Here is a 25,505-nt window from a genome sequence, read left to right on the forward strand (position 1 = left end):
TGGTTGAGAATCAAGGTTCAAGATCACCTTTGATTGTGGATGTAAACTAGGAATTGAAATACTGACTTTTTTTGGCCAAGCTCTAAATTTTTAAGAAAAGTCTTCACATGTGATCTCTGGTAAGACAGTGGGCCAAGAGAAACAGAGATTTCATGGTAGCTGGAAGGCAATCAAAGAGGGTGGGGGGAGGTATAAGATCTCATCAGAAATTACAACTTTGAGGGAAGATCCTGGGAGCAAGTAAGCACTAACAACTACTGAAATACATAACTAGGGGAATGTGCTGCCACTACTTCAATCCTTAGGAAGAATCATAGAATCACAGAATCACAAGGTTGGAAAGGACCTACAAGATCATCCAGTCTAACCGTCCTCCCATTACCATTGCTACCACAAGCTACTAAACCATATCTCGTAGCTCCTCATCCAGACAGAAGTAAAAATATCAAATCCTTTTGGCAGCTCTGCAACACTGCTTTAGATTTTCCTTGGTTTCATCTCAATTTTATTCAAATAAAATAGAAAAATTCCTGCTGGGTAAAGTGTTCTTACATGCAAAACGTAAGCTGCAAGCTGTGTGCTTGGAGAGCCGTGAGACACTGTTGTCTCTTTGTGTTCTTTGCCTCAGATCTATATGGGCTGCAGAAAATATCCATTATCTGCTTGCCAGCCCTATGGGAAATACACCAAAAGAATTATTCCAAACCTTGCTCATTTCTGCAGAGGAGCTGAGCTTTCCTGATAGAAATGGATGAGAACTCAAAGTTCACCAGATGATGAAAGGCAATAAATCAGAGCCTGAAGTAATTCATGTGATGATTTTGCAGACCCAGTCTGTTCATTGCCAGGTATACAGAAAGTTCCATACCGCTTTGTTGCTAAATTCAGCATATTTCTTCCATTGTTTTAAAACTGAGATACCCCCCCCACACACACTCCTTATTTGTAATGGATTTAAAATTTGTGAATGCGGCTGAACAGCGCTGCAGACAAATCCTCTATGCACTGAATGTGCGTAATTAAAGTAATAGCATGTCAAAGTTCATCACATTTTCTTGTCAGCTTACCTCATCTCCTAAAAAGAAGTACCATTTCTCCTTGGGAGAAACTACTTATTTTTGTGTCTCTTCAATCTGAAGGTTTTTGGTTTTTTTTTTACTGAGACTTTTAATGATGTCATCGATTAGTGCAAATTCTAACAGTGATTTCTGAGTTTGCTGTGGAACACACATTGCAGATACTGTACAGTCCTTGTACAGATGTCTGATGTAAAGGACTGCTGATGAAGACCTCCATATTCCATGTTTAATTCTGAGAAGTGAAGGCTGTTTTTGCAGACCTTTGGCATTCTGTTCAATGAAATGCATGGCAAAAGCACTTTTTAAAAAAAAATTTTTTGGTAAACTGATGTATAATGTGAAATTTTCTACTTCTGTTTGGCTGCTGCAGGGATGCTGAAGGCTGAACCTCTTCCTCCTTTTGAGCAGACTCTCAACTTCCAGAGAAGCGGTGGAAATTCTAGTGGGCAATAACTGAAATACCCTCTAATTTCTACCCTTTTTTAAAAAGTTGCTTGTTTATAAATTCTGAAAGCATATTTGACAGAGTTGGTACATGTTCCTCTACTTTGTAACCAGGTTCCTGCCCATCTTAAAATAACTCTTGCTTTGGAATCCGCTGGCTGGCGTGCATTTGTATCTAGTGTTACAAAGGGCAGACAGACCATTGCACAGTGCTGCACGGAACTGCAGCCTGGTGCCACCCACAATACTGTGAATGTGGGTTTTGTACAGAGCTGGGAAATCCAGATCATCCAGTATGCAAGGGTCATTTTGTGCAGCAAGGCTGATGTGTCTTAGTGCCACCCAGTTATCTTTAAGCAAATTATTTGTTTTCAGTGAAATAAACGGGCAAGTTCATTTGGATCTCCTACACCATTGTAAAAGGTGGAAGTGCCAATAAAATCATTCTATTGATGCTAAAATTATTATATTCAAACTTCATTAATGGCAGTATTATGTGTCTGAAGAAACATTTGGATTTTAAATTTAATGTTTATGTTAAATAGAGGAAATCATACCTTTAAGAATGAGCACAGTGCTTCTATATGTATTCTACAGCCTGCATGACTGAGCTCAGGTTAGCTTTTTCTGAAAGTCTTTAAACTCAAGTGGCCCAAACTGCTATTTAGCAAAACTAGCTTTTGTAACAGACCCAAATATTGATCCCATATTCAATATTTACAGCCAATAACTTGAAATTTAGTTTTATTAGATAGCTGCATTTTGTTACTTGGAAAAAAAAACAAACAAAAAAACAGTACCAAAAAGCACAGAAGCTACATCTTAGACTGACATTTTCCTATTCAGTAGATACATTCCAGCTACCAGAAGCTTTTTATTATTTCAACTATAATTTTTAAAAGAACATCCTGACCCCAACACGATATCCTCGCTAAGGATACTGAGCAGCCTTTCCAGGCTGGTTTACATTGCTGCTAGAGCACAGGGGAATGACCTGCCTCTATAAGCTGTGCTGTGTTGCTTCCCCACCACGTGGGTTAGTGTTTTGCTTGTGCTCTTTTCCTTCCTCAACTCGTCTGCAAACAGAGCTGACCTAACCTGCAGTTGGAAGTAAAACACATCCCAGATAAGGGACTTGCACCTCCCGCCAAAGGAAAGGAATCTGACACCAAAGAGTGCCACTCTTCTGCTCTTGAGGGCTTCTTCCTCAGGGTATGCTATGATTTGGCCAGGTGTAAATAGTCAAAATGCTATTTTTATAGGAAACACAATGCCTTCTGCTGTGACAGTTTAAATATAGAGAACAGACCACTGCTGGCATTTGAAATATCACTGGATAAGATAATGCAATCAGAAAATAGCCTAAGCTTTTACTGTGATTCTGAGTACAGGTTTCTCATACCCTTCTCGCTACTTTTAAATGATCTGAAGCAGTGTCTTTTACTGGCTACTGGATTATTTGCATACTGAATAAATTAGATGATTGACATTGACTCAAAATGAGTAATAGGCAGCTTCATTTTTTGGTATTAAAAATCTTTGGGTTATTTTCATTTCTGAAATGGCTATCACAAATGCAGTATGTGCATTTGAAAACCATGTTTCACAGCACACTTTTTTGCCACACTTGTAATGCAGTGTCATGCAATGTAATTCAGTCATTAGCATTAAAACCTTAATTGCTCTCTGCCTACGTTTCGAAGCCAAGTTTCCACACCTAGTCACTCAGGGCAACCCATAAACCAGGCAGTACCCCAGTGCAGAAATGCAAATTTACAAAGGATTCTTTTCCTCTCTGCTAGCTAACCACATCATCGGCACCAATGCAAGGATGCAAGCAAGCTCTGCAAAGACAAAGAGCAGGTCAGAAACTTACAGGGACCAGGTGGGAGTCTTCACTTTACCCATTTCCTCTCTATTCCCTCATCTCAGCCCGTATGCAAAATGTGCACACTGATGTGTCAAGTCAGACATGCTGGACTGCCTGTAGTTTACTCTTGAGCAACAGAGGAAACAAAGAAAGGCTATGACTCAGAGCAACAGTCTTCCAACTAGGCGGCTCCAGGGCAGCCAGATGTACTTTCCCTTATTAGGACAGATCATGAAACCTTTCTTCATTTCGAATGGTACCTAATTCTGCAGTAGTATTGTTGACTTTAAGAATCATCTTTTATAAAGAACTGCCTGCAGAAAGCAGCTGTAGCTCTAGCTTTGCTTCTTAAAAAAAGCTTTAATTTAATTTGACTCCACCTACTCTGACCAACATGAATAGTATAACATGAATCAGGCTCCATTAGCAGCAGATAATGTGTTTAAAAAGGACAGCACCTGTTCAACTTCCTGTAAATAGCATGTTTTTATGACTGCAATCTAAATTTCCACATTCCCACCTCATCTAATGAGATGGTTTTGGTCTAAATTACTTTATTGAGCTAAGGAAAGCCAGACTTTTGCCTCTCACAGACTTTGCTTGTATCTTGAGTGTAAGAACCATAGCTGATTTTCTTCGATTTAGGTATTTTTGTTGTATGATGTCAGAGACATGTGTCCTCAGCTGAAATGTAATCCTGCAGGAGGAATGTGTCACTGAAGTGAGTTCATACAAGAATTATGCAGGCGGATGAACTTTCACACCTCTTCTGCTGGAATGCCTGCAACACTGCTCCAAAAGTTAGAGCAGCCAAATGGTTACAAGACATTGTGTATTTTTACATGGTGTTGACTATCAAAATGAAACTAAAAGAAGCATCAGTGCTCTACCTACAATTAAGCTGGCATCTCATAGTCCATTTGTTATTCAAGAACACTTATTGTTCTGTTAAAATAAAAAGCAGCAATTTTAGATGAGCTGTCCCAACCTATCCCTTAAAGCCAGGTGTTCAGATGGGTTCAATACTAATTTCCAATTGAACTCCATGATTCAGTCTATCATTGCTTTAAGCATCTATATAGAAGTTTTCTTCATATGCTGTTAACATAAGCTATCGTGTAAAAAGGGATTTATTCATTTTACAAATGAAAGCCAAAGATAACTTCTGGAGTTTGGTTCAGGCTCCTCCCTCACTTGCAATCATTCTGCTTCCATTTTTCATGCATGAAACCTGAAGTACGTTTTATGTTCCTTGATTAACTGCTGCTAATCAGTTAAACCAACCACCAAGTACTGCTTCAACTCTTACGAAGTGAGAGGACTGCCTCTCAATCATGCTATGAATACGAAATGTCTTTATCTGGAAATGAATACCACATGTTCCACTAAACAAAGTGTGTTTGGCTGGAAATCTAGTAGTGCTAGAAAAAGGCTAGCAGCTTTACAGAACAAGTTAAAATACTCTGAAGTAAGTTACTGTAAGTCACCAGCAAATTACTTTTGACTTTTAACTCCCAAGAAAGAGGGAGAACAGGAGATTTTTAAAAAGTCAAATTCTTTACTCAATCCACATAGCCAGTAGAACAGAGAAATTTTAAAGGAAGCAATTGAATGGAGAAAGGCACATTTCATGAGAAAGCAGCTCTCAGACTTCAGCTATAATGGTGTACATACAGAAATCGGTCTGCTTAGAAGAGTGCATTTGAAACCGATTGCAGCTCTTACATTTCCAGCTCATAAAATCACAAGACTAAATTAGGCTTCTATATTATTTTATTTCCCTCTTAAAATATAGCATTGAAGTCCTGCACACATATAAATATCCCTACAGTTTCTTACACACTTTCTATCCACCATTGCTTAAAGTGCCCAACTGTGAACATTAAAAATAAAACATTGCTGTTACATGAGTGGCTACACTTAAAGACCAGTATTCCAACAATGCAGGCCTTTGATTGTACAAAAATCACCTGCAGAAGAATACATCCTAAACAACACACATCAACATTAACCCAAAAGTTGCTCCTTTCCTTTTTATTTTATTTTCCTCCACTCAGCAGATCTAAAAGAGATTAATGTACAGAGTTTGTTTTTGAGAACATGTTTTTACATAGTGTAAGAATAAAGGATAAATGCATTACTTTCTTTCTAACTCCCTCCTTCCCCACAAGTGTTTACTGCGTCCCAAGCTGCTATGTTGATTAAAAACCAGTTGAAAAGAGCTCTGGAAATGCATGCAACTTAAAATTCACTTAAACACACTTTAAGTTACGAAGTCTGAGAGATTTTAATTTCAGCACATAGTTATGGCTCGGTTGGATTGTTAGATGTGTTTGTTGTGGTGGTCAGATTGGTAAACACTTCCTCCTTAGTTTCAGGCTGATGTCTTTCCATTTTGGTTTCCTCTTTAGCATCTTTATTACTGGTATCTCCCTTGCTCTTGACTACCACAGGTTCAATCTCCATGATTTCCTGTGGCGACTTAGGCTCTGCCAAGGTTGGCTGAAGTCCATCAACTTGAACTGGTTCTGGGACATCTTCTGCTTTCTGTTCAAGTCTTTCCAAAATGTTCTGGACCTTCCTTACACCATCTCTCCTGGCCTGACGCACATCCGCACGACCCTCGGGGTCCACCGAGTCTAGGGCTAGCAATTCTTTGGTCAAATACTCTTCAATCATCAAGTACTTTTTGTCAGTTTTCTTGCCTTCGAAGGAGTCGACTGCCTGCTCAAGCATTTGTACGTTCTCCAGAATTGCCTCCACTTTCAAAACACCTGGATGCTTCTGAGGTTCTGCTGTTTCCATCGTCTTCGATGTCACAGTTTCTTCAGGAGCAGGCCTTTCCTGTGGAGGAACAGCCTTAGCTGAACAGGGAACCTTTTTATCAGCTTTCTCTGCCATGGCTGGAGGCTTCTGAGGTGGTAGTTTAGAATCTGGTTCTCGGTAGGTGACCGAAATTGGAATATATGTTGCAGGCACCTCAGTTTCAGGTGGTGGTGGGATTGTCTTGGTTTCAGTTTTGATTTCAGGTGGTGGAGATGGTCTTGGTGGCTCTGGAGGCGGGACTTGTTGCTGAGAAACCTGGTGAAGAAGACAAGTTTGTGTTGAAACACAGTCAACAATGCTCCTTATTTCTTTTTAAAAACAGGTAATAACAATCACAGAAATCAAAAGCTTAGTTCCAACATTTTTTAGGAAAGGTTCCAAACTGCAGGTACTTAAATTGAAACCTAGAAAACACCCCAATTTTCAGGAGGTGTCAGTTTCTTTTCTTCTGAAATCTAGGCCATTCAAGCTATCTCAAATTGAAGTACCCATAAAAACCACTGGATGCTCTTGAAAATCAAGGACTTAATGCTTAGAATATAGGAAGTACATTAGAAGCTGTTGCCAGGCATTTGGCAAGAGTACTTCCAAGCTCCTTTTCCCCATTGCCTTATGTCTTAGAGTGGTCCAATAAGAGCAAGAGGAGCGAGAGAGCTAAAAACAGGAATGAGAGCATTTGGAACAGAGATTGAATAGTTTCCCCATTTTGCTTTTACTGTTACCTTCTCTAGTTTCGCCCATCCAACTTTCAGCTGTGGCAGGTGTAAGCAAGCTGTGAGCCTCCCCTTTTGCTCCCTAAAGCACCATCCACATCATGAGGACTTAAGCAGAGCTACACAGCCTTCAAACCCAACAGGGGACTTGTTTCACACTGCTCTTGTTATCTTCAATTAGCTATGAATTTTTGTTACATACTCTTTCCTGTGTTGAACTTGAGGTTTCCAAATCACAAAAAGCTCTGTGCTCAAGAGACCATAGGTACTGCTTTTGAACTATTGCAGCGAGTACCAACACCAATCAATTCTCAGATACCAAACTACAACCCACTAAACTCTGCTCATGCCTACTAAAATCAGCCCTACAAGCAGTTTTATAAGATAGGACCTTACAGCAAAGCTCTAGCCTGACTGAAATAAGATTTCAGCAGCTGTCTTTAGTATTTTCAACACTTCATTCTTAGTGTGTCAGTATCTCTTGAAAAGCTAGCAGTACTTTGGTGGGTTTTAAGCTCATCTGGGGCTATTCTCCTTTCATTTCCCTACTTTCAAGATTTTAATTTTGTTAGTGCTTATTTTTAGTGATTCCATCTTCTCAGTTTTATATGCAAAGGTTACTGTGTCAATCTTATTATGCCATAGTTACTGGAGACAATCAGTATGATTGCTACAGATATAACAGGCGTCAAGTCAGAAACTTCTTAAAACTGATAGAAGTGTTGAAATCTTATTCCACAAATGGAATTTGTGAGATCTGTGCTTTCTTTGTTTTGCCACCTCCTTGACTTACCCACTGTGGTTGTACATGAGTTTTGGAAAGGTGGTAGACTCAGCTCTCATGGATTTAGATAAAGTAACATACCCATATTTATATTCAAGCTATATATATTGGCCTGCACTGACACTGTTTTACCCATTAAACATTAGATTTGTTTAGGGAGCTCAAATTCTCACCCTTTAAAGATAAGCTAACATTATAAGCTATATGTAAATAATGATGCAATCTTTATTGTTTTGTCCCAACACTTGGTTTTCAAGAATACTCAACTAATTCTGCTCCTGTCATTCTCAGTGTGGAATCCCTGAACAGAAGGAATCCAGGGTTGTTTTTATGTCACCCCTTCCCCTTCCATACTAGGAAAGACAACCTGAATGTTGTTAATTCTTAACTCAAAGGACTTCTAACTGTAGTTTAAGAATTTTTTTTGTTTAACATGAAAAAAATACATGCTAGAAAGGGCAGCAATCAGCATCAAGTATTATTCCCAAAGAGGTAGATTTACAACTTACATTTCTCAAAGTTTATTTACAATTTGAATCAAGATTGAGTCCTCCCTGTGGCTATGGGGTCTATTTACTAATAGCATATTGCTGGAAGACAAAGGGTGTAGTTTCAGTCTTTTTTCCTGATTTTTTTTTCCCCCTCAGGTTATAAAGTATTTTCAGTTGAAGAGCCTGCAGGAACCTTATAGGATCAGTTTCAACAAAGCAATTGGTATTTTAAAAATCTAAACGAGCTTTTAAATCTCTGAACTGGGAACACCAAGTATTATTACCCGCAATATGGAATGCTAGAAATTGGCACTTAGTGGTAGAAGTAGGGAAGAGGAAGCAGGAGTCATACTTACTGTGAAAAGCATTAGTTCATTATATATATGAAGAGTTATTTGAAATGCCAGTATAACATACACACGTCAGTCAAGTATAAGTCTAGTCCTCAATTACTTGGAAAATCATAAAGCAGGTAGAACTTTCCTATTCTGAAGTTAGAAAATTGTTCCAGAATACTCAGTTATGAACATGTAGAAGGAATAAGAAGCTAGGATTAAACTTGCTGACTCTTTCTCCATAGCTAAAATTACTCTGTGTATTTGATGCTCTCCTGAGTGGTTCTGAGACTTCAGTAGGGTATATTTACAGATGCCACAAATCCCATGGACTTGATTGGCTTCTCAGTACCATATAATGCAATATCACTGACCTCAGAGTAATTACACAAAATTGTACTCTGAGGAGAAGAAAATCAAATCATGTACAGAAGTGATTTGCTTAATGTATTTCAGCAATTCAAAGACTTCAGAATCCTGATAGGTGGAAAGATGGCTTGATGCAAGCTTATTTCAGGATCTCAGCAAGTTTAAGAAATGCTTTATGTGCTTTCATGTTCCTGTGGGTATGAGCCACTGTTTCAGCTCTAGCCCAGCATGGCTAGCAGAGATAAGTGGAAGGTAATAACCCTCCCCACTGTACATACCTGAGGTCTGTCTACAACTGTCTGCACTGTGATGGGAGTTGAGGGCTGTACCTGCTGGGTGATAACTCTGGCAGGTGAACTTTCACGGCTTGATGCACCTCTCTGAGAGGCTCTGAATGGAGACTGTGCTCGTGTTGTCTTAGGCTCCCTGTCATCTGGTTGAATTCTGGGAAATACTGGTTGGTGGGCTTGGTATTCACTCTGCTGGGCAGGGTAGTGTGTCTTCTGGGCCTGATGGTAGCCTTGTGGTGGTTGCCTTTGGATATTTTCATGGATCACAGGAATTGAAATATAGCCACGAGGAAGCTGGTGGCTTCCTGAATTGGATCTGCCAGACGACTGAGGGGAAACCGTTGGAGAATCAGAAGCTCCAGGAGATTGAGGCTGCCATGAAAACAAAATCCATTATTAAATTAATCCGTTTCAGCTCATAGCACTTTTCATTTTTAAAGAGAAATGGAAACTGAACTTGTGTTCCCACGTGCAAAAGATCTACTTCCTTGGTTTGGGTTTGTGTTGAGGTTTTTTGTTTTGTGGTTGTTGTTTTTTTTTGCCTCACTAGACAGACCACAGAAGTTGTTATGATGATGCTCTCTCACTAGTAACTTGAGCTACAGCATTCCCAGCCCTCAAGTAAGCAGGGAGTGGATGCTCAGTCAGAACGTTTGCTGTTTCTACATGGCTACTCCTGTCTAAACCTGTTAAATGTGAGGCAAACTAAAGTTAAGCAAACAAATTATGTACTGCAGGCAAAAAACAAACCACTCAGAGGCACACAAAGCTCAGACTTCTGATCTCTCTCACGCTAACAAATTTACTTTTTTAAGCATGTAATTTAGTGCACTGCCAAAGCCTGCTACATGTGGCTAATGCCCCTTCACCCCTCACTCCCCCATGAGGCTTTCCAGCACATCAGTCCTGTTGGCACCAGGAGTGATAGCTGCACTAGCGTAGATTTGCTGTTAGCAGAAGCAAGTGTTGGGGAAGCTGCACGATCCAGCTCCTGGTGTTTCATGTTATGGTTCTGCAGCATCTGGGGAGAGGCATTTTATTTGCTCACAGCTCACTCCCTCCTCCTGCTGTGCTAGTCCATCAGCTCACTTACTCTGCACCAACTCCAGAAGCTGATGGACTATTCTCTATTCTTTAACTCATGAAGGAGAGAAAAAAAAATTATTTCCTGACAGGTTTATTCCATAGCTCAGTGAAAAGCCAGGTAAGACTGGAGTTAGCACAGATGGGAGAGCAGGACAGTGGAGCTGGAAGCAGTAAGTAGGCAGGCAAGGTGGGAGAGGATAGGGAACAAGATGTCTTTTGTGCTAGTGAACTGCTCACCTCTGCTGCCCATAAAGCTATAAATAAATGCTTTTTCTTATTGTACATATTACCAGCACTACTGTGTCAGTGCCCTGGTCAGTTAGTGCCCATGCCACCTAAGTTTGTGACAGCAACTTCTCCAGCCCTCAGTAGTTATCTCAGAGCACATGAGATGTAGAAGACTCTTCTGAAGCAATTCTGCATGTAACACAAAGGTATATTCCCAACTGTATTAAGATGAGAGAAGGAAGAACTAAGCCTCCCATCCTTGTACTGCACAGATAAAGCAGCAACAGCTGAGACCGCCAGGAAAACTGCAAACAGAATTTTAATTGTGTTCTTCAGGCACAGAAACAGGGTTTAGAGAAATACCTGCCACTGCTGACATGAAAACTTCATGATGTATTTTCAGACTGATAGAGGCTCAATTTCCTGCTTATTTTACTTTGAATAGAAATGAGATTAGTGCTTTGGTGTGTTACGAGATACCACTCCTGCTAATTCTGAAGAGATAACAGACAATCCAAAATCCTGTCTTTTGAAAAGCAAAGCGAGGAGGGTGACTCTTTTTAAAGCAGTTGATGTATTTTAACATACAACTGAAAGACAAAAATATTTCACAATTCACTTTTAGAGCTGTGTATGCAAGTCTATACACTTAACAAAATCAGAGTATTAAACTAGAAAGCAGCATAGCCCCACTTCTGAAGCAGCTCAAGCTGTCAGCTAATTGGCCACTTGTATTTTTGTGTTTCTCCCCTTGCTCACCTTTGTTTCCCACAGTACAGAATCCAGAAGACTTGCCTGCGTTCCCAGCTTGCAGGGTAACCACTCTAAGCCCTACAACAACCCTCACCTGATGCAGGAGCACCTGCACCACTCACAGGCTCATTTACAGAGAATATTTTCACACGTTTGTTTCTGCAGAAATCGCTTGATAACAAAAGCGGGCAACGCCAGAAAAACGTCAAATATTTCTGCTGAAGTAACTGAGCACTTTTGTATTTCAACACTCTAGAAGTATTGGGAAAATGTAATCCTGTGGCAGGTTTGGCTTTCCAAAGGATAAAGTACTCGTGTGACATTCAGGTCATACATGGCCGCAAAGACCAAGGCAAACACACCCCAGCAGTACTGACGAGTTACCTCAGGTCCGTGTGTCGCTGGAGCCGGTGCTGCTGCAGCTGCTGTTGTCTGTCCACATTGTTTATCTGCCTGGGAAGCCTCAGTTGGTCCCCTATGAGGGGACTCAGGGCTGGCATAGGCCCCCCTCAGAGGCGGCTGTGCCTGCGCTGCGGTGGGCACGGCTTCTGCTTTGTATCGCTGTACGCCGGGCTGCGCAGCGGCAAAGTATGGGTGCTGCCTGCTGTCGATGCCCTCGTGGATGACTGGGATAGGGATGTAGCCGGCCCGGAGCTTGGGGTACACCACGTTTCCTTCCCGTGCCGGCAGCTGCCTGGGACTATCTTGAGATGGGCCATTTGCTGATGACTGGGCATCCTAGAAATTAAAAACATCACATAGCATTTGCTGGTAGCTCAGCTCAACATACCACATAAGAAAGCTGCCATAAAGGTCTGTCTAAAAGCAGCATCAGCCAGGCATGAGAAGCTCAGCTCCTCAGGTCTGTGCCAGGTCAGCAGGCAGGAGAAAGGAAGCTGAACACCAATTAGCTACGAGCCTTTCATCCCCAGTGCTGATGAATACTAGCTGAGGCACTAAAACACCACATTACAACAGGGTTTTTCTGTAGCACTCGCTATTTGCAGACAGCCAAGAGTTCAGCTGCCTCAGGTGGTACCACGCTAATTAAATGAGAGCTTGAGGGACCACAGATGTTTCCTTAGCTCCCCTTCAAATCCACCTAGTGTTATGGATAACAGCAGAAAAGAAACAGGATTTATCTCATCAGAAGAGCAGTATTTGTTGGTATTGTGCTTCCTACTGCCTGTCTAGAGTTACTGCTGCTTCATTCTGAAGACACTCACAGCCAAGAGAGGATCCACTTCAGTAGATACCAACAGGATAGCATAATGAAGAGGAAAATGCTGGAAGGTTAGATAATACTAATTCCTGTGCTGCCCAAATGCACTCACTGGACAATGTCAAAGCTCTGGCAAGGGGGATAGTGCTTTGTACCAAGATCCCTCACAAGTCCTCTATTAAGTTCTTCCTGCATCGGTCATTCTATTTTGAGGCCCAGCTAGGGCCAAGTTCCAGATGTATCTCTAAGTCGGATCATGTAACAAGCACCTCTGTCATTCAGAGGGTAATGTCATTATTCAGTAAGAGGAGAATTTAATAAGGGGACATATGGTACAAGCGCTAGAAACCCTATTTTTAGGTTTTTTAAACTAACCCTTTATTTTTAAAGGGGTGTTTTAGCAGCAAAAATATTTAGTATATGTAGCTTCTGCTGTATGAATCTGTATAGTAACAATTAACTGTTTTACCAGTAAGATTGAATATTCCCCCCTCTTTTACAGTATCTCTTTAGAACCAGGTTCTGAGAAAACTGTAGAGAATGAATGCTATTATTCAGGTACATTTATAAAATAAATATAAGTACAGAAAGGAAGAAATTTAAAGTCAGAAGCTCTTGCTTTTGCCGATTAGAAATCCCCTACAAGCAAAAAAAAAGAATTCTGAAGGAGGCACGAAGGAGAGGCCTAGAAAGTTCGCAGCGCAGGAACGCGGCTGGCTTTTCCAGTTACAGCACAAGGATGATCTCATGCCCAGCTCTGCACCAGGAGCCACCATGGCCAGATGAGTCATTTTCAATTCACTCCCCCAGGAAGCTGCTCACGACTGCTGAACGCAGACTGCTCTGGTGCCTCAGGACACCAAGGACTGACAATTATCTGCCAGTTCTACCTCATCAGTGATGCCCCCAACACAGCCCTGAACACGCTGTGCTGCCAGCACGCTCTCTGCATCTGCAGGGACACGTGGCTATGCCAGAAAGTAAGTTTGAGAGACACTCAGCGAGTAACAACAAAGGGCCATGTCAGGACTACATGTCCACCGAGCACAGAGCCACGCAAGCTGCCTTGCAGTGAGGAAAACTGATGATTCCACAGGCGGAAGAAGCACCTTGCTGCCTGCTGCTGACTCAATGCATTCTGCATACGCTCCCACCAGCTGCTCAGCACAGGCTCTGTAGTGGTGGGAGCGGGCTGGGGTGTAACCAGAGAGCTGCAGCCCACCTTTAGGCACAGCTCCCACGGCTATAAAAAGAAGTTGCACTCGCAGTGTGCATTGTCAGGCGCCCTGCAGAAGGGTCAGTTCTGGGAGAAGAGGTAGAGGGGCTGGGTGGGCCAGCAACATGTACCCTGCCCTAGCAAGAGAGGGGTATGGAGGAGCTGCTGCACCTGGGGACAGTCCCTTCAGTCTCTTGAAGTCATGCTAAGTCACAAATAATCACAATATTCAGTGTCCCACTCCCCCTGCTGTCACAAAGCCCTTCCTAGGAGCCTGGCTCCCTCCCCTTTATCTGCATTTTCAGCCCTTTTACACTGACCTCACTCTGAGCTATCTCAGCACTCTGACAGATCTGCTTCTGTAAGTTCAGCACTGATAAAGAAAGAAAAACAAGCGGCCCAAAACCAAAGAAAAAAAAAAAAAAAAATCAAGTTGAACTATTTTTAAACATTTCAGTTTATGTCCAAAGTGAACTTTTTGCAAGTTTAGCACTTTTCTTTTTTCCAAGTGGAAGCACAGGCTCCTCTCTAAGAACCACAGCATAAGCTATGCTTTTGTAATTCATCATTCATTCTCACAGCTTCAGACAGCCTATGCTTCTTCCTGTGGAAAGTTAGCTTTTAGAGCTGGTTCTTTGTTCCAGGCTTTTTTCCCCTGTAGTCAGGAGGCTTGGGGTTTTTCTGTTGTTGCTGCTGAACAGCAGGCAGAAGGAGTAGTCTTCAGCTAAGGAAGAAAGGCCATTTTCCCCCTTCTCCCACCACCAGTGGCTCTGAGGCAGACAGATCACAGTTTTGGGAGAGGTGTTTTCATCACAATTGTTCTTCCAGCCCCAGAGTTCCCCTCAACACATAATTAAGATTTAACTCCATCAACAGCTGGTGACATTGGCCAGTTTGTACCACCGCATTCTCAGCATTCCTCCTTTTCTGTTCCCTCTCTCCCCACAGTTTCACAGGTCAATGAACGTGCAAAATTAGTGTTTTGAAATACCTCATGCTGAGGAATGCCACTGTAACACAGTGTCTGAAGACTAAAAAGCTCTTGGTTTACTCAGATGCAAGAGGTTCAGGCTCATTTTTAAACCAGGATCCAGTACAACACCTCGTGCACAGATATCCCCCAAAGCGAGGCTCTCAGCAAAAGAAAAAGGTTCTATTTGGTGCAGGGGAGATGAGCCTTTCTAGCCCTGACAAACTGGTTCTGGAAGATCGAAGGAGAAACTGGGGTGTGTCTGGGGATAGTGTGACAAAGGGGAGTGGAGCCAAGCTCTGGAAATCTCTCCAGGTAACACCAAGAGGAGGGACATGCAAGTTCCCTGAATGCTTTAATTCTTAAGTTTCATAGCACAGCCACGTCAGGGAGCTAAAATGTCCATTTCTAGTCTCTACCTGCCCTCTAATAAATATGGCTTTTGCTTAAGAGGTTAACAAGTGTTAGCTATACAAGCCCAGAGTTCACACAGAATTTATTGGTGGCATTTTTATTTGCATTAAAAACCTTAGTTGTACGTTAAATAAAAAAAAAATACATACAGGAATATACTCCTATTACTGCATGAAAGCTGAAATAATTCCCCTTCCCCTCATTCAAGGAAATGAGAAGCATTTTTATGCTGAACTGAATAAGCACCAGAATTGTGAAGTTCCCCTGAACTGGCAGTCAGCCTTACAGCAGTGCAGGCTGTGGTCATACACCATATCTAAGGGACAGAATCCCCCAAAAGAAGGAAGTACAAAAATACCAGAACTCTCCCCAGGAAGCCTAGAGATGCGAACTCAGATGCAACCCCACGAACTCAGATGCAATCTGCTGTTTCAAGCACTGATGCCGAAACCAACAGGGAGTCAGTGCTCTTGGCCGCTCAGGGCAGAGCAGGTGCACGCACTGCTCTGTGCACACAAAGCGTGGGGCTGCTGGAAGACCGCAGCGATCACACCTCCTGATCACACCTCCTGGGAAGGGGACGTGTGCTTCTGTTGTGAGGTCATCGCCATGATAAATAAAGGTGCAGCCAGCACGAGTTGTGCAACTGGAAAAAACACTTCATAGCCCACATCCTACACTTGGCTTCCCGTAGGAAGGGCACGGCCAGGAGCAACAATGAAATCCTCAAACTTGGGCACAGACTGTATGCCATTGGGAAAAAACGCAAAGAGATTGAGACAACTTGCAACGGAGTTCCCTGAACAGCTGCACCATCTGCGGGAGTGGACAATGACCTGAAGTGCCTCAATGACTGTTCAAGTGCTGTTCCTGAAACACAAAAACCTGCAAGTTCATTCACTGCTTAAACTAGCAAGTGCCATTGAAGGCATCTAGATGACTGTACCAGTGTAACAAAACTGGTTACAATATCCTACACACAAATGAGATTGCTAGAAAACTTGGAACACGTGTGGAATCTTCCTTTTGAAGCTGCCTGTTAAATATGTTTTTCATTCCTCAAACACTACAGTGTGCTACAGAAAAAGTTCAAAAACAAGTTCCCATCACACACTAGCACTTCTTAAACCATACAGACATTATTCATAACACAGTAAATCCAGTTCTCTGAAACATTATGCACAAAGCACCTTTCACAGCTGTTGCAGAGTAACAGTACAAATATTTAAGTTTTTTTACTTGTTTTCTAAATATCATCTAGCAAAGGAACAAAGTGCTGCAAACACTACCAAGAGAATGAATGTGTCTCTTTCTGTATGCAAGCAGAAAGTCTGCCAGCTTCAGTATGGTTCTGAGCTTTGAAGTTGCTGCCTTGAAGAGTATCATGCACATAAGAGAATCCTGATTGCTCCAGTGACTGAGGAAGTGCCAGAACCTGACAAAACCTGATATGACAGCAAAAGTCCTGTGATGTCATGCCCAGATTTCAGGAAGCAGGGAGTAATACAATTTTGCTCTTTCTGAATATAACTCAACAATATAATGAAAGTAAGTGACTGAAACATGACAAGCTCCCATTCCAATCTAAGAATGGCTTACCAGTTTTATTTACAATTAAAAGAAGTTTCATGGAAAGGCAAATCATTCACTATTACAAATAGATTACCTATCTACTCATATTTCACTTTTAGCCACACTATTTCCCTTCCTCCTCTGTTGTATTAAGAAGGTAAACCAAAATTACAACTAGCCTTGCTGCTGATGGAGAAGTCAGCAAATCCATATATTTGTTGTAACCTGGTCTAAGTACTGAAGAGTGCTTTATACTTATGCAATGTTATTCAGGAAGAGCTTTTCATTAATACATCTTGGGGAATTAGACACATGGCGTGGGAGAGTGTCATTTGCTCCCAGCACTGACCTGTAGCTTCCCACTGCCATTTCAGGCACTGAAGGTTTTTACATTCGTATTCTGCTGAGCAAAAATTGTGCTCAAATCATAGAATCACTGAGGTTGGAAAAGATCCCTAAGATCACCTAGTCCAACTGTCAGCCTATCACCAATGTGGCCCACTAAGCCATGCTTCTAAGCACATCTACACATTTCCCAAACACCTCCAGAGGTGATGACTTAGCCAGCTCCCTGGGCAGCCCATTCCAGTGCCTGGCCACTCTTTCAGAAAAGAAGTTTCACCTAATATCCAGCCTGAATATAGATACACTGAGCACATAGGCATTTGAGCAAGATATCATTAGCTGATGACTGAAGGAAACCATGAATAAGCTGAGGCTCATGAGCTGCCTCAGTAGACCTTCGTGTCAGTCACAACATGTAACCTATTTATACAACAAGCTGCTTTTGATGTTGTATTTGCTGAATGCTGCCTTTTATTTCGTAACATCCACATGCGTAGGCAAATAGGTCTTTTGTTCTCTCTTGTATAAAACAAGATGATTGTATGATAATTACAGGTATTACATTAATGTATGCTTTGACTGATGGAGCACAATGATGTCATTAGAAACAAATAATCACTATTAAAAATTGAAGAGGACTTCTAAACCTAAGCTCTTCAGAACTGAGAGCCTTACTGGAGCAAACATGTTGGCCATCCTGAAGACCATCTACCTTGTTTCTGGAATTAAAACTGTTCTCTGATCACTAAAGCAGATTCTTTCTTGGGCTAAGATGTCATTTTGGCATGACATGATGACACTTGCCCTCTCTGCCCAATGAGTACAAACTGCCCACTCACAGGAAGCCTTGGGTGGGCCAAACTGAACACACCCCAAGAAAGCAAGGAGCAAAGAGTTCTGAGAAGGGGAGTTGCTGTCACCCGTCCTGTTGGATGAAACACGTGAAGAAAGCCCATTAAGGCACTAGAAAGTTCCTCATCAAGAATCATGAGCCTCATTTACCTATTTGATTACTGCCTGCTTATCTAGGAAGCAGGCAGCCAACTTATTGGTTTTCCAATTAGCTGGAAGCCAGAAACTTGAAACACAGAAGGGAGTACAAGCCAAACAGTGTCACAAAAAATATAAATAGCTAACAACTGAAGAGTCAGTTTTGAATTCTGTAGGTTATACAAAAGGTCTACATTTTCATCTAGAATTCATTTGACAGACAAGTTTTGAGACCTCACTTCTCTAAGCAACAACTTCCCAGCGCTATAAAAGCACTTGCTACCCTGCACCTATCTATCAATTATAAGACTGCCATCAGCCATGAAAACATGTTTTCATGCTACCTGACCTAGTGGGTGATGTCACACAAGTTGCTTCACCATCTTATGGTTCATTTTCCTGCCTATAAAAACAAAAAACCAACAAACAAAAACAAAACAAAAAAAACCCAAACAAATATTAAAAACAGTTTTTGCAAGGTTATTTGAAGATACCTGGAGAAACAGAATGCTTCATATCTGTAATTAAATACTGTAATATAAAATATTTAGCTTGGCATAATTGAGAGGGCACAGCTGCCGGAGGAAAAAGATGAAGCTTACCTAGAGAGGGATACTGTCTGTGTACCACAGAGCGTACCAGATTGTTATCTGCTTTATCATGGTTCATGGTGAACAATTCTATTTTTGGTACAGAAAAGCCATGCCTGCGTACAGGTTAAGTGTTAAAAATATGATTCCTAGCTATGAATGCTGGAACAAGTATTCGTTCTCTTTAGATGAAAGGTATGATGTACTTGAACTTGAGCAGAACCAGGAAATCAATATCTTCCTTACTTCTCCTAGTGCATGACTTCCCAGGCATGTTACTTGTAGCTAAGTTTTTGATCCATCCCTTACTTTCAAATTAATTGGTGTCTCTCTATATTATTTCCCTGCTTGACATGTTCTACTGAGTGGGGCTTTAAATAACTACACAAAGCAGCTTCATGGAACTTGGAAGGTTGCGTACTGGCTTTGTCCAAAAATCCCCTACTGACTACCTTGCAGCTTCTACATATACAGCATATAGAAAGTATAATAGCTCAAATCCAATGACTGATTTATTATGAAATGGACAAACCACAAGCCTGACTATGACAGAATACTTATCAGCATAAGTAATGTAGAAAGCAGTGCAGGTAGAAGATCCAAGTGTAACATCTTGTCATATCCTCCCACTGCTGTGCACCACTGTGACACAGAAGTTCATAGAGGCCACACTGAGATTTCAGAGCAATTTCTAATTTGGTCTACCAAGCCTTTCAGTCAATTTGAATGTGAGAAGTCAGCACTCAAAAATAAGTTCACTCCTAAAGAGATGGGAACTGAGTGACCTATGTCTTATTTGGGGAAACAGACAGAAGAGTCATAACTTACCCGCAAGGGTGAGGATAGATACAGTTAGCTGTTCCTCAAATAACACAGAACCCATCAGTAATAGATTCAGATAGCTTTCTCTCCCCTTAGGTTTAGGCCTCTGCATTGTTGCAACCAATAAATGCACCACTTTTATAACTGCTCTCAGACTTGAAAGCTGTGCTGGCCACGGTCTCAGAGCTGAGGCATTAGTGAGCTATCGATCTCCACAGCGTGAGCTCAGTGAAGCTCAGCACAGTCAATTCCTTTGGTCTATTTTTAGTGGCAGCATTTCCCATTGGGTTTAGTGCACGTAGAAACAACATATGGAAGGGGCATCAGTAAACGCTAACACAAGCTTTGCTACTTTTGTTTGTTTTCTTTAAACATCATCTATTTTTATCAACACTTTGGGGAATACCAAGTAAACAATTTAACATCATATGACAACCTTGCAGAAAGCATGCTGAACTACAGCAGCTCAAGTTAACACAGGAAAACAGATAAGCATACAAATAAATAAATAAATAAATCAACAATCCCAGCAAAGAAATAGGAAGAACAGTGACACTGCTAGTAAATACTCTCTTGGTAAAGTTATGCATACGTATGCTTCATGATATTGATTTTTTTTTTTTTTTTTTTTTTTTTTTTTAATAAAGTGACTTGCTATTAACTAAACAGACACTTAAAAAAAATCATTAGCCTACCAGTAGGCTTTGATGTTTCTGTTAGTAAATGTTTGTCAGCCATCTGCAGAGTCGTGGCTTGTTTCTCACTGGATATAATGAGAGGTTTTCTGTTCCTCCTCAGTAAGGCCCCCCCTAGCCCAGTGGCTCCATACAAATAACTGGGAACAGTTAATAAATGTGCAAAGGAAAGACGTGTTATTCTGTGAAGACTAGAACAGGCTAAATTGAATAAGAAAAAAAAGAAAAAGCAACTTGAATCAGTGAATAAACTGAGCTAGTCATTCAGTGCAAAAAATCAAGGTGTGGTTCCATTCATTTTAAACAACTCTGTCATAGATTCACACTTGATAAGAGCCATTTCTCTTTCTGCCTGATGATACAGGTACAGTTACTGCAGTCAGCACAGTTACACTGACAGCAAATCTAGAGTAGGAGGCCCAAGATCAGCTGTTGGGAGAATGCAGCACCTTACGGCCACAGCCTGCTTGCTCAGCTAAAAGGAGTCAGTTAGCTTTGGACCTGTGCTCCACTCACTGCCCAGTGCAGGCAACAGCTCACTTTTTGCCTATATCTCTGTAAAGACGGAATATTTGGAGAGGGAATAAGGATTGATAAATACTATCATAAAAGGAATCAACAAAGTCACTGGTTTTGCTGGGTAACATCAATATTTAATCCAGAAAGCAGCATATCAGTAGAGTCAGTACAAGTTTTGTCTGTGTTACCACCCTTGACAAGACATGGTCTGACACATGAAGCCAGCTTCTGCAGTTCCCTGATCACTCCTGAAACCCCTCTCACTGAAGAGAGACTAAGAATAATGCAACTGAGAAGCTGTCAATGCCTGGCTTTTCTGCCTATATTTGAAAGCAAAAAGACTTCAGAAACTATCCATTAATTCAACCATGTACTCTTAATTCTGGGCTCCAACAAATGGCCTTGCAGCATCACTGCAAGCTTTTGGCTTCTCTTAATGCAACAGTATGTCAAAAGACCCAGAAATCCACCTTCCAGTACTACCTCTGGAAGTATTTCTCTCTGTGACCAGTCCCAAAGCATACATGTGTCTGTTTATAGTGAGCAGTGACAGATGTTGCTGTTTGGAAAAAAGCGAATTCCACACACACACACAAAAAACAAAAGTTGAAAAGCAGGTGCAACTTTTTCTCTCTGTAGTAATACTCACAAGTTGGCAGCAGAGGTGGCACTTTACGTTACCACAGATTTAACATCAGATAGGGATGAAAATTTGTTTTGTTTCACTCACCCACTCAAAACCAGCACTGATCCATTAGAGCACTTCAAATCCTGTTTTTATACAATTATCAAATGCAGCTTAAATGTGATTTCTCTCTTAAATGGGTTACTTTCAAGTGCTATTTCCATAACAAAAGCCTTGAATAAATGGAATGCTTGGACTTTCTATACTTTACGGTTCTAAAAAGCATATTTTTATTGCTGTAATAGCCAATGTTAGCAGGTGCCTCATTACCACTCGGAAGACAGCATCCAGAAATGAGTTAAAGCTCTTTTCCCTATTTCACTCTCAATATTCACATCGCCAAATTAGATTAAACAAGATCTTTTTCTACCATTACTACCAGAATTATACGCTCAATAATGGAGTTGAAAATGGGGGTGAAAGGCTACACTGCAGCAATTACAACGCATTTCCTCAATTCCAAACAGCACTTTGTATCTGCGAGTGTAACTGTACAGCATTACGTGGCTGGAGCTGTGGGAGAACAGAAAAGCACAGCCCCTTCACTTCTGTATGATCCTCATCTGCTTTCACACTGAGCTTCCTCTTACGGTCTGCACTCATAAAATGGGCAATTAAATGTAAGAACTTCATGTTTCCTCAAAACACTCTTTCATGTTTTATTCCTCATTTTTTAGGAGAGACTCTTGAGGCGGGGCAGAGGGAGAAGTTGTACCAGTTACATTGAAGACACATTTTGGAGTTACCAAGTATCTTCCAATGGTTCTATGTAACACAGAGCGTGCCACACAAGAGGCTTTTTTCCCCCCCCCACAGAAGCAGTTCTGCCTAAGATGGCAGCCCAGGCAGCACTGATCTCTCCCCGCACTGAGCAGGCTGACAGCTTTCCCCGACAGGGCAGCGAAGCAATGGCCACAGCCAGCGCTCACTTGGCCGCGTCACCGCGATCAAAGCACTTGGCTGCTGTGCAGCAGGCTGCCAGCTCCACGCGCGCCACGTCCAGGGAGCAGCTGGGCTCTTCCAGCTGACTTCCAGCAGGCCGGAGCCGGCCCTGGCAGCTGAGAGCCGGCGCTGGGCTCGGGGCCAGCCGTGGCTCCGCGCAGTCCGAGGCAATCTCTTCCAGCACCGCTCCAAGCAGCACCGGCCGGGGTCCAGCGCGGAGCGATCCTGAGCCTCGTCCTGACAGCAGCGATGGGCGACATTTTAGGTCGTGAGGACGGACAGAGATCCTCCACCGGCGCTGCGACATTACGCTTCATCATTGCCCATTTTGTGGGGTTGCAGAAGTAAAGGCGAGGCCGCGCCGTCGGCCGTACCAGGGATGAAAGCAGCGTTGCTCGCACAGAAATGCAAGAAAACCCCACAGGATCTGTTTTTCCACCACTCTGGCAACTTGCAATGCAGCTCAAGTTTCTAGCACTTTCTGTTCAGTCACCGCGTTAATACTAAGGCAGGTCACACGGCCGCAACTTCTGAAGGCTCAGAGCCTGGCTCCGAAAAGCCACTTTGCGGGTCCCGCTGCCCGCAGCCATGGACATATTAGGACTGAGATGCAGCTTTTCCCTGAGCGCGCTTACACACAGAAGACAGCGAATGACAGACTTTGTAACCAGACCAAAAACAAAACAAAACATGCGAAAACTCCTGACAAGTCTGAGTCGCGTCGCTTTGAAGCGCTGTACGTCGCCTCGGCTCATTGGCAGCCGAAAAAGAAAAAAAAAAAAACCAAAAAAACCACCCAGCCGAGCCTTCCCAGGGCAGGCCGGGTGCACTTCACCAACTTTAAATAAACACCCCGGAGCCGAGGTATCGGATGATTTAATGCACAAAAAAGGGACTGCAGTGCGTCAGAGACAAAAGGCAGCTCCTGGCCTCACTGCATTGCCACGCGCTGAGCCGCAGCCCGGCCCCGGCAGCCCCCGGCAGCCCCCCGCCCAGCGCCGGGCTCCCACCTCTCTCTTACCCCCTCCCCCCTCCCCCCCCAGCGCAGCCCCCCAACCCGCCGTACTTTGGCCGCGTCGCCCCGCAGGCGCGGGTCGCTCCAGGTGGTGGTTCGGCTGTTGTGGTCCACGAAGAAAGGCCAGCCCGTCTGCGGGTCCACCTTGATCTCCCAGCCGGGCGGCAGCGGCTCGGAGCCGCTCTCCGTTTGGAGCAGCGGGGAGTGCGTGGCAGCGCTCATGCCGGAGCCGGGCCATGCGCCGAGTGCGGGGCGGGGAGGCCGGACCCGGCCGCTTTATCCGCCGCCGGGAGCGGGGGGGCGGAGGCGCGGGGCTGGAAGTGTCTGGAAATCGGCGCCGGCCGGCGGAGGAGGGGAAAGGGGAGGGACGGGGAGGAGGGAGGAAGCCCAGCCCGGCTCGGCTGGAAACTTCTGGTGGCCTCCAGTACGGCGCGGGGCTGCGGGTTGGGAGCCCCGGCGGGGAGAGACGTGCTGGGTGCGGGCTGGGGAGCAGCGCTGCGGTCCTGAATGTTACCGCTCTGACAGCTGCTGCTGCGAGCCTGTGATTCTGTGATTCTGTGATTCTGATGCAATGGAACAAGAAGCCACGAGCGTCGTCCTTGCTGATGGCTGACTGGTTAAGGTTATGTGTGTCCAACCCTGGCAAGTAGCCCAAATAATGCTTGTTTCAAAGTTGCAGTGTAGACAGGCATTGTACTTCAGAATCGACTCTTCGATCGTTCTCGGTGTGTCTCAGTCTTAGGATTCACTGACATTGAGCAACACCCGAAGGCAGTGTGTGTGTCTGCTCCCAGACCCATCTGTCAGCCAGCTCCATGTGCTGGCTGTGGGTTACAGCACTTCACAGCGACTACCTGCAGCCATCTGAGGGGCACACGTGGCCGCAGATGCCTACTGACAATTAGTTACTCTGCTCAGTGAATGCCGAGCCCCTGAAGTGCAGACATTCTCTGCTGCAAAGCTGCTCCGAGGAGATAGAGGTGTGCTTTCCTCCAAGCAGATGTTCATTACCCACGTGCATCACTTCAGAGGAGCTGCCTGTGCACACCCGGGGACAGTCAGGGCCTTGTCAGCTCAGGGCAGGGTCACAGATTGGCGTGACGCTGATTGACACTGACACTCATCCATCCTCTGACAGTGAGGTCTGTTTATCACACTGCTGTCCATGATAATTACTCAGCCTTGTTCCTTCCTTAGAATCATAGAATATCTCAAATCGGAAGGAATCCAAGTGAAGAGCCGTGGGCTGTCATGAGTGCTGCCCTCAGCCTGCTCTGTTCCAGGCCCAACAGACCCATGGAGCTCAGCGTTCCTCACACACCTCTTGCCCTCCAGACACTTCATCTTTGCAACCCTTTGGACGCTCTCGAGCAGCTTTATGTCCTGTTTGTACTGTGGCACCCAAACTGCACAGAGTACTGAGATGAGGCCACAGCAGTACAGAGCAGGACAACCCTCTCCCTCGACCAGCCAGCAGTGCTGGCCCTGATGAACTCCTTCCCACAGCTCTCCATCTTTGCCTTCACAATGTTTGTGTCAAGAATCTCAATATCAGAGACCTGTTCTGCTTCTTATCTGTAAATTCTGCAGAGGAATTTCACTCCTTGTCTCAGAGCAGAAAGAGGCACACTTAGATCATATGTTCTTGGTAGCTTATGGCGGAGTCCTTCCCAAGTCAACAAAAGCAGCTGATTCAGATGTGAGGGACACAGATGTTAAAAGGGAAATTACTTGTGTATGCTGGGAAAGTAGTACAGATGGGTACTGTATCTGATGGAGTGTATACAGAGAAGTGAATGGGTTGCTTTGTTGCTGATAGTTAGCCACATACTTAACAGAGTTAATAAAAAAAGGTCAGCCATTAAGTGGAAATAAAAGGAAAATTCAGGGGAGCAGCTAAGAGTCATAGGCTAAATGTAGCTGTGAGTCTGTGCCTTGCTAAGAAACAGGTCAGAACATTTCACCCAAATTGTAATGGGCTGATAGGTTAGAATCTGCCTGAGCTTCTTCTGCAGGAGCAAAACCCATGGTTGCAGCATCTGGTTGCAGAGATGAGCATGGACTGAGAAGGGAAAACATCTGAGTGATTGATTTGACTTGGCTGAATATTGTGCTTTTCCTCTTAATTAAATTATTGTCCATGCTAGGTAGATTTTAGCCTCTCATAGCTGTAAGGATTGCTGGGTAGGTGGGTTATTTGGCACAGCAGTCCTGGGATTCAGGTTTTGTTGCTGTGCCAT

General features: G+C 43.2%; 1 protein-coding gene across 3 annotated transcripts; it reads right to left on the reverse strand.

Moving 5' to 3' along the window:
• Positions 1 to 5,148: 5,148 nt before the first annotated feature.
• On the reverse strand, positions 5,149 to 23,558 carry BAG3 (BAG cochaperone 3). 3 transcript variants are annotated; one of them, XM_052677184.1, is made up of 4 exons: positions 23,317 to 23,557; positions 11,653 to 12,006; positions 9,241 to 9,573; positions 5,149 to 6,474 (listed from the first exon to the last, which is right to left on the reverse strand). In XM_052677184.1, the coding sequence occupies exons 1-4, from the start codon at positions 23,485 to 23,487 to the stop codon at positions 5,698 to 5,700; spliced, it is 1,635 nt and encodes a 544-aa protein (XP_052533144.1). In that variant the 5' UTR covers positions 23,488 to 23,557; the 3' UTR covers positions 5,149 to 5,697. The 3 variants fall into 3 exon arrangements, with proteins under 3 accessions (XP_052533144.1, XP_052533143.1, XP_052533145.1); XM_052677183.1 differs by having other exon boundaries at positions 9,190 to 9,573; positions 23,317 to 23,554; XM_052677185.1 differs by lacking the exon at positions 9,241 to 9,573 and having other exon boundaries at positions 23,317 to 23,558.
• Between the last annotated feature and the right edge of the window lie 1,947 nt (positions 23,559 to 25,505).

This window comes from Tympanuchus pallidicinctus, unplaced genomic scaffold (genome assembly GCF_026119805.1).
Source record: "Tympanuchus pallidicinctus isolate F22 unplaced genomic scaffold, pur_lepc_1.0 scaffold16, whole genome shotgun sequence".
Classification (NCBI taxonomy): domain Eukaryota; kingdom Metazoa; phylum Chordata; class Aves; order Galliformes; family Phasianidae; genus Tympanuchus; species Tympanuchus pallidicinctus.

What these genes read in the sequence shown, in the direction of transcription:
- BAG3 (XM_052677183.1), bottom strand. Translation starts at nt 23,487, where the DNA reads ATGAGCGCTGCCACGCACTCCCCGCTGCTCCAAACGGAGAGCGGCTCC. An exon ending in TGCGGGGCGACGCGGCCAAA is followed by an intron (nt 12,007 to 23,316) that starts GTACGGCGGGTT and finishes TTTAATTTCTAG; the next exon opens with GATGCCCAGTCATCAGCAAA. An exon ending in CAGTTGTAGACAGACCTCAG is followed by an intron (nt 6,475 to 9,189) that starts GTATGTACAGTG and finishes CTTCTTCACCAG; the next exon opens with GTTTCTCAGCAACAAGTCCC.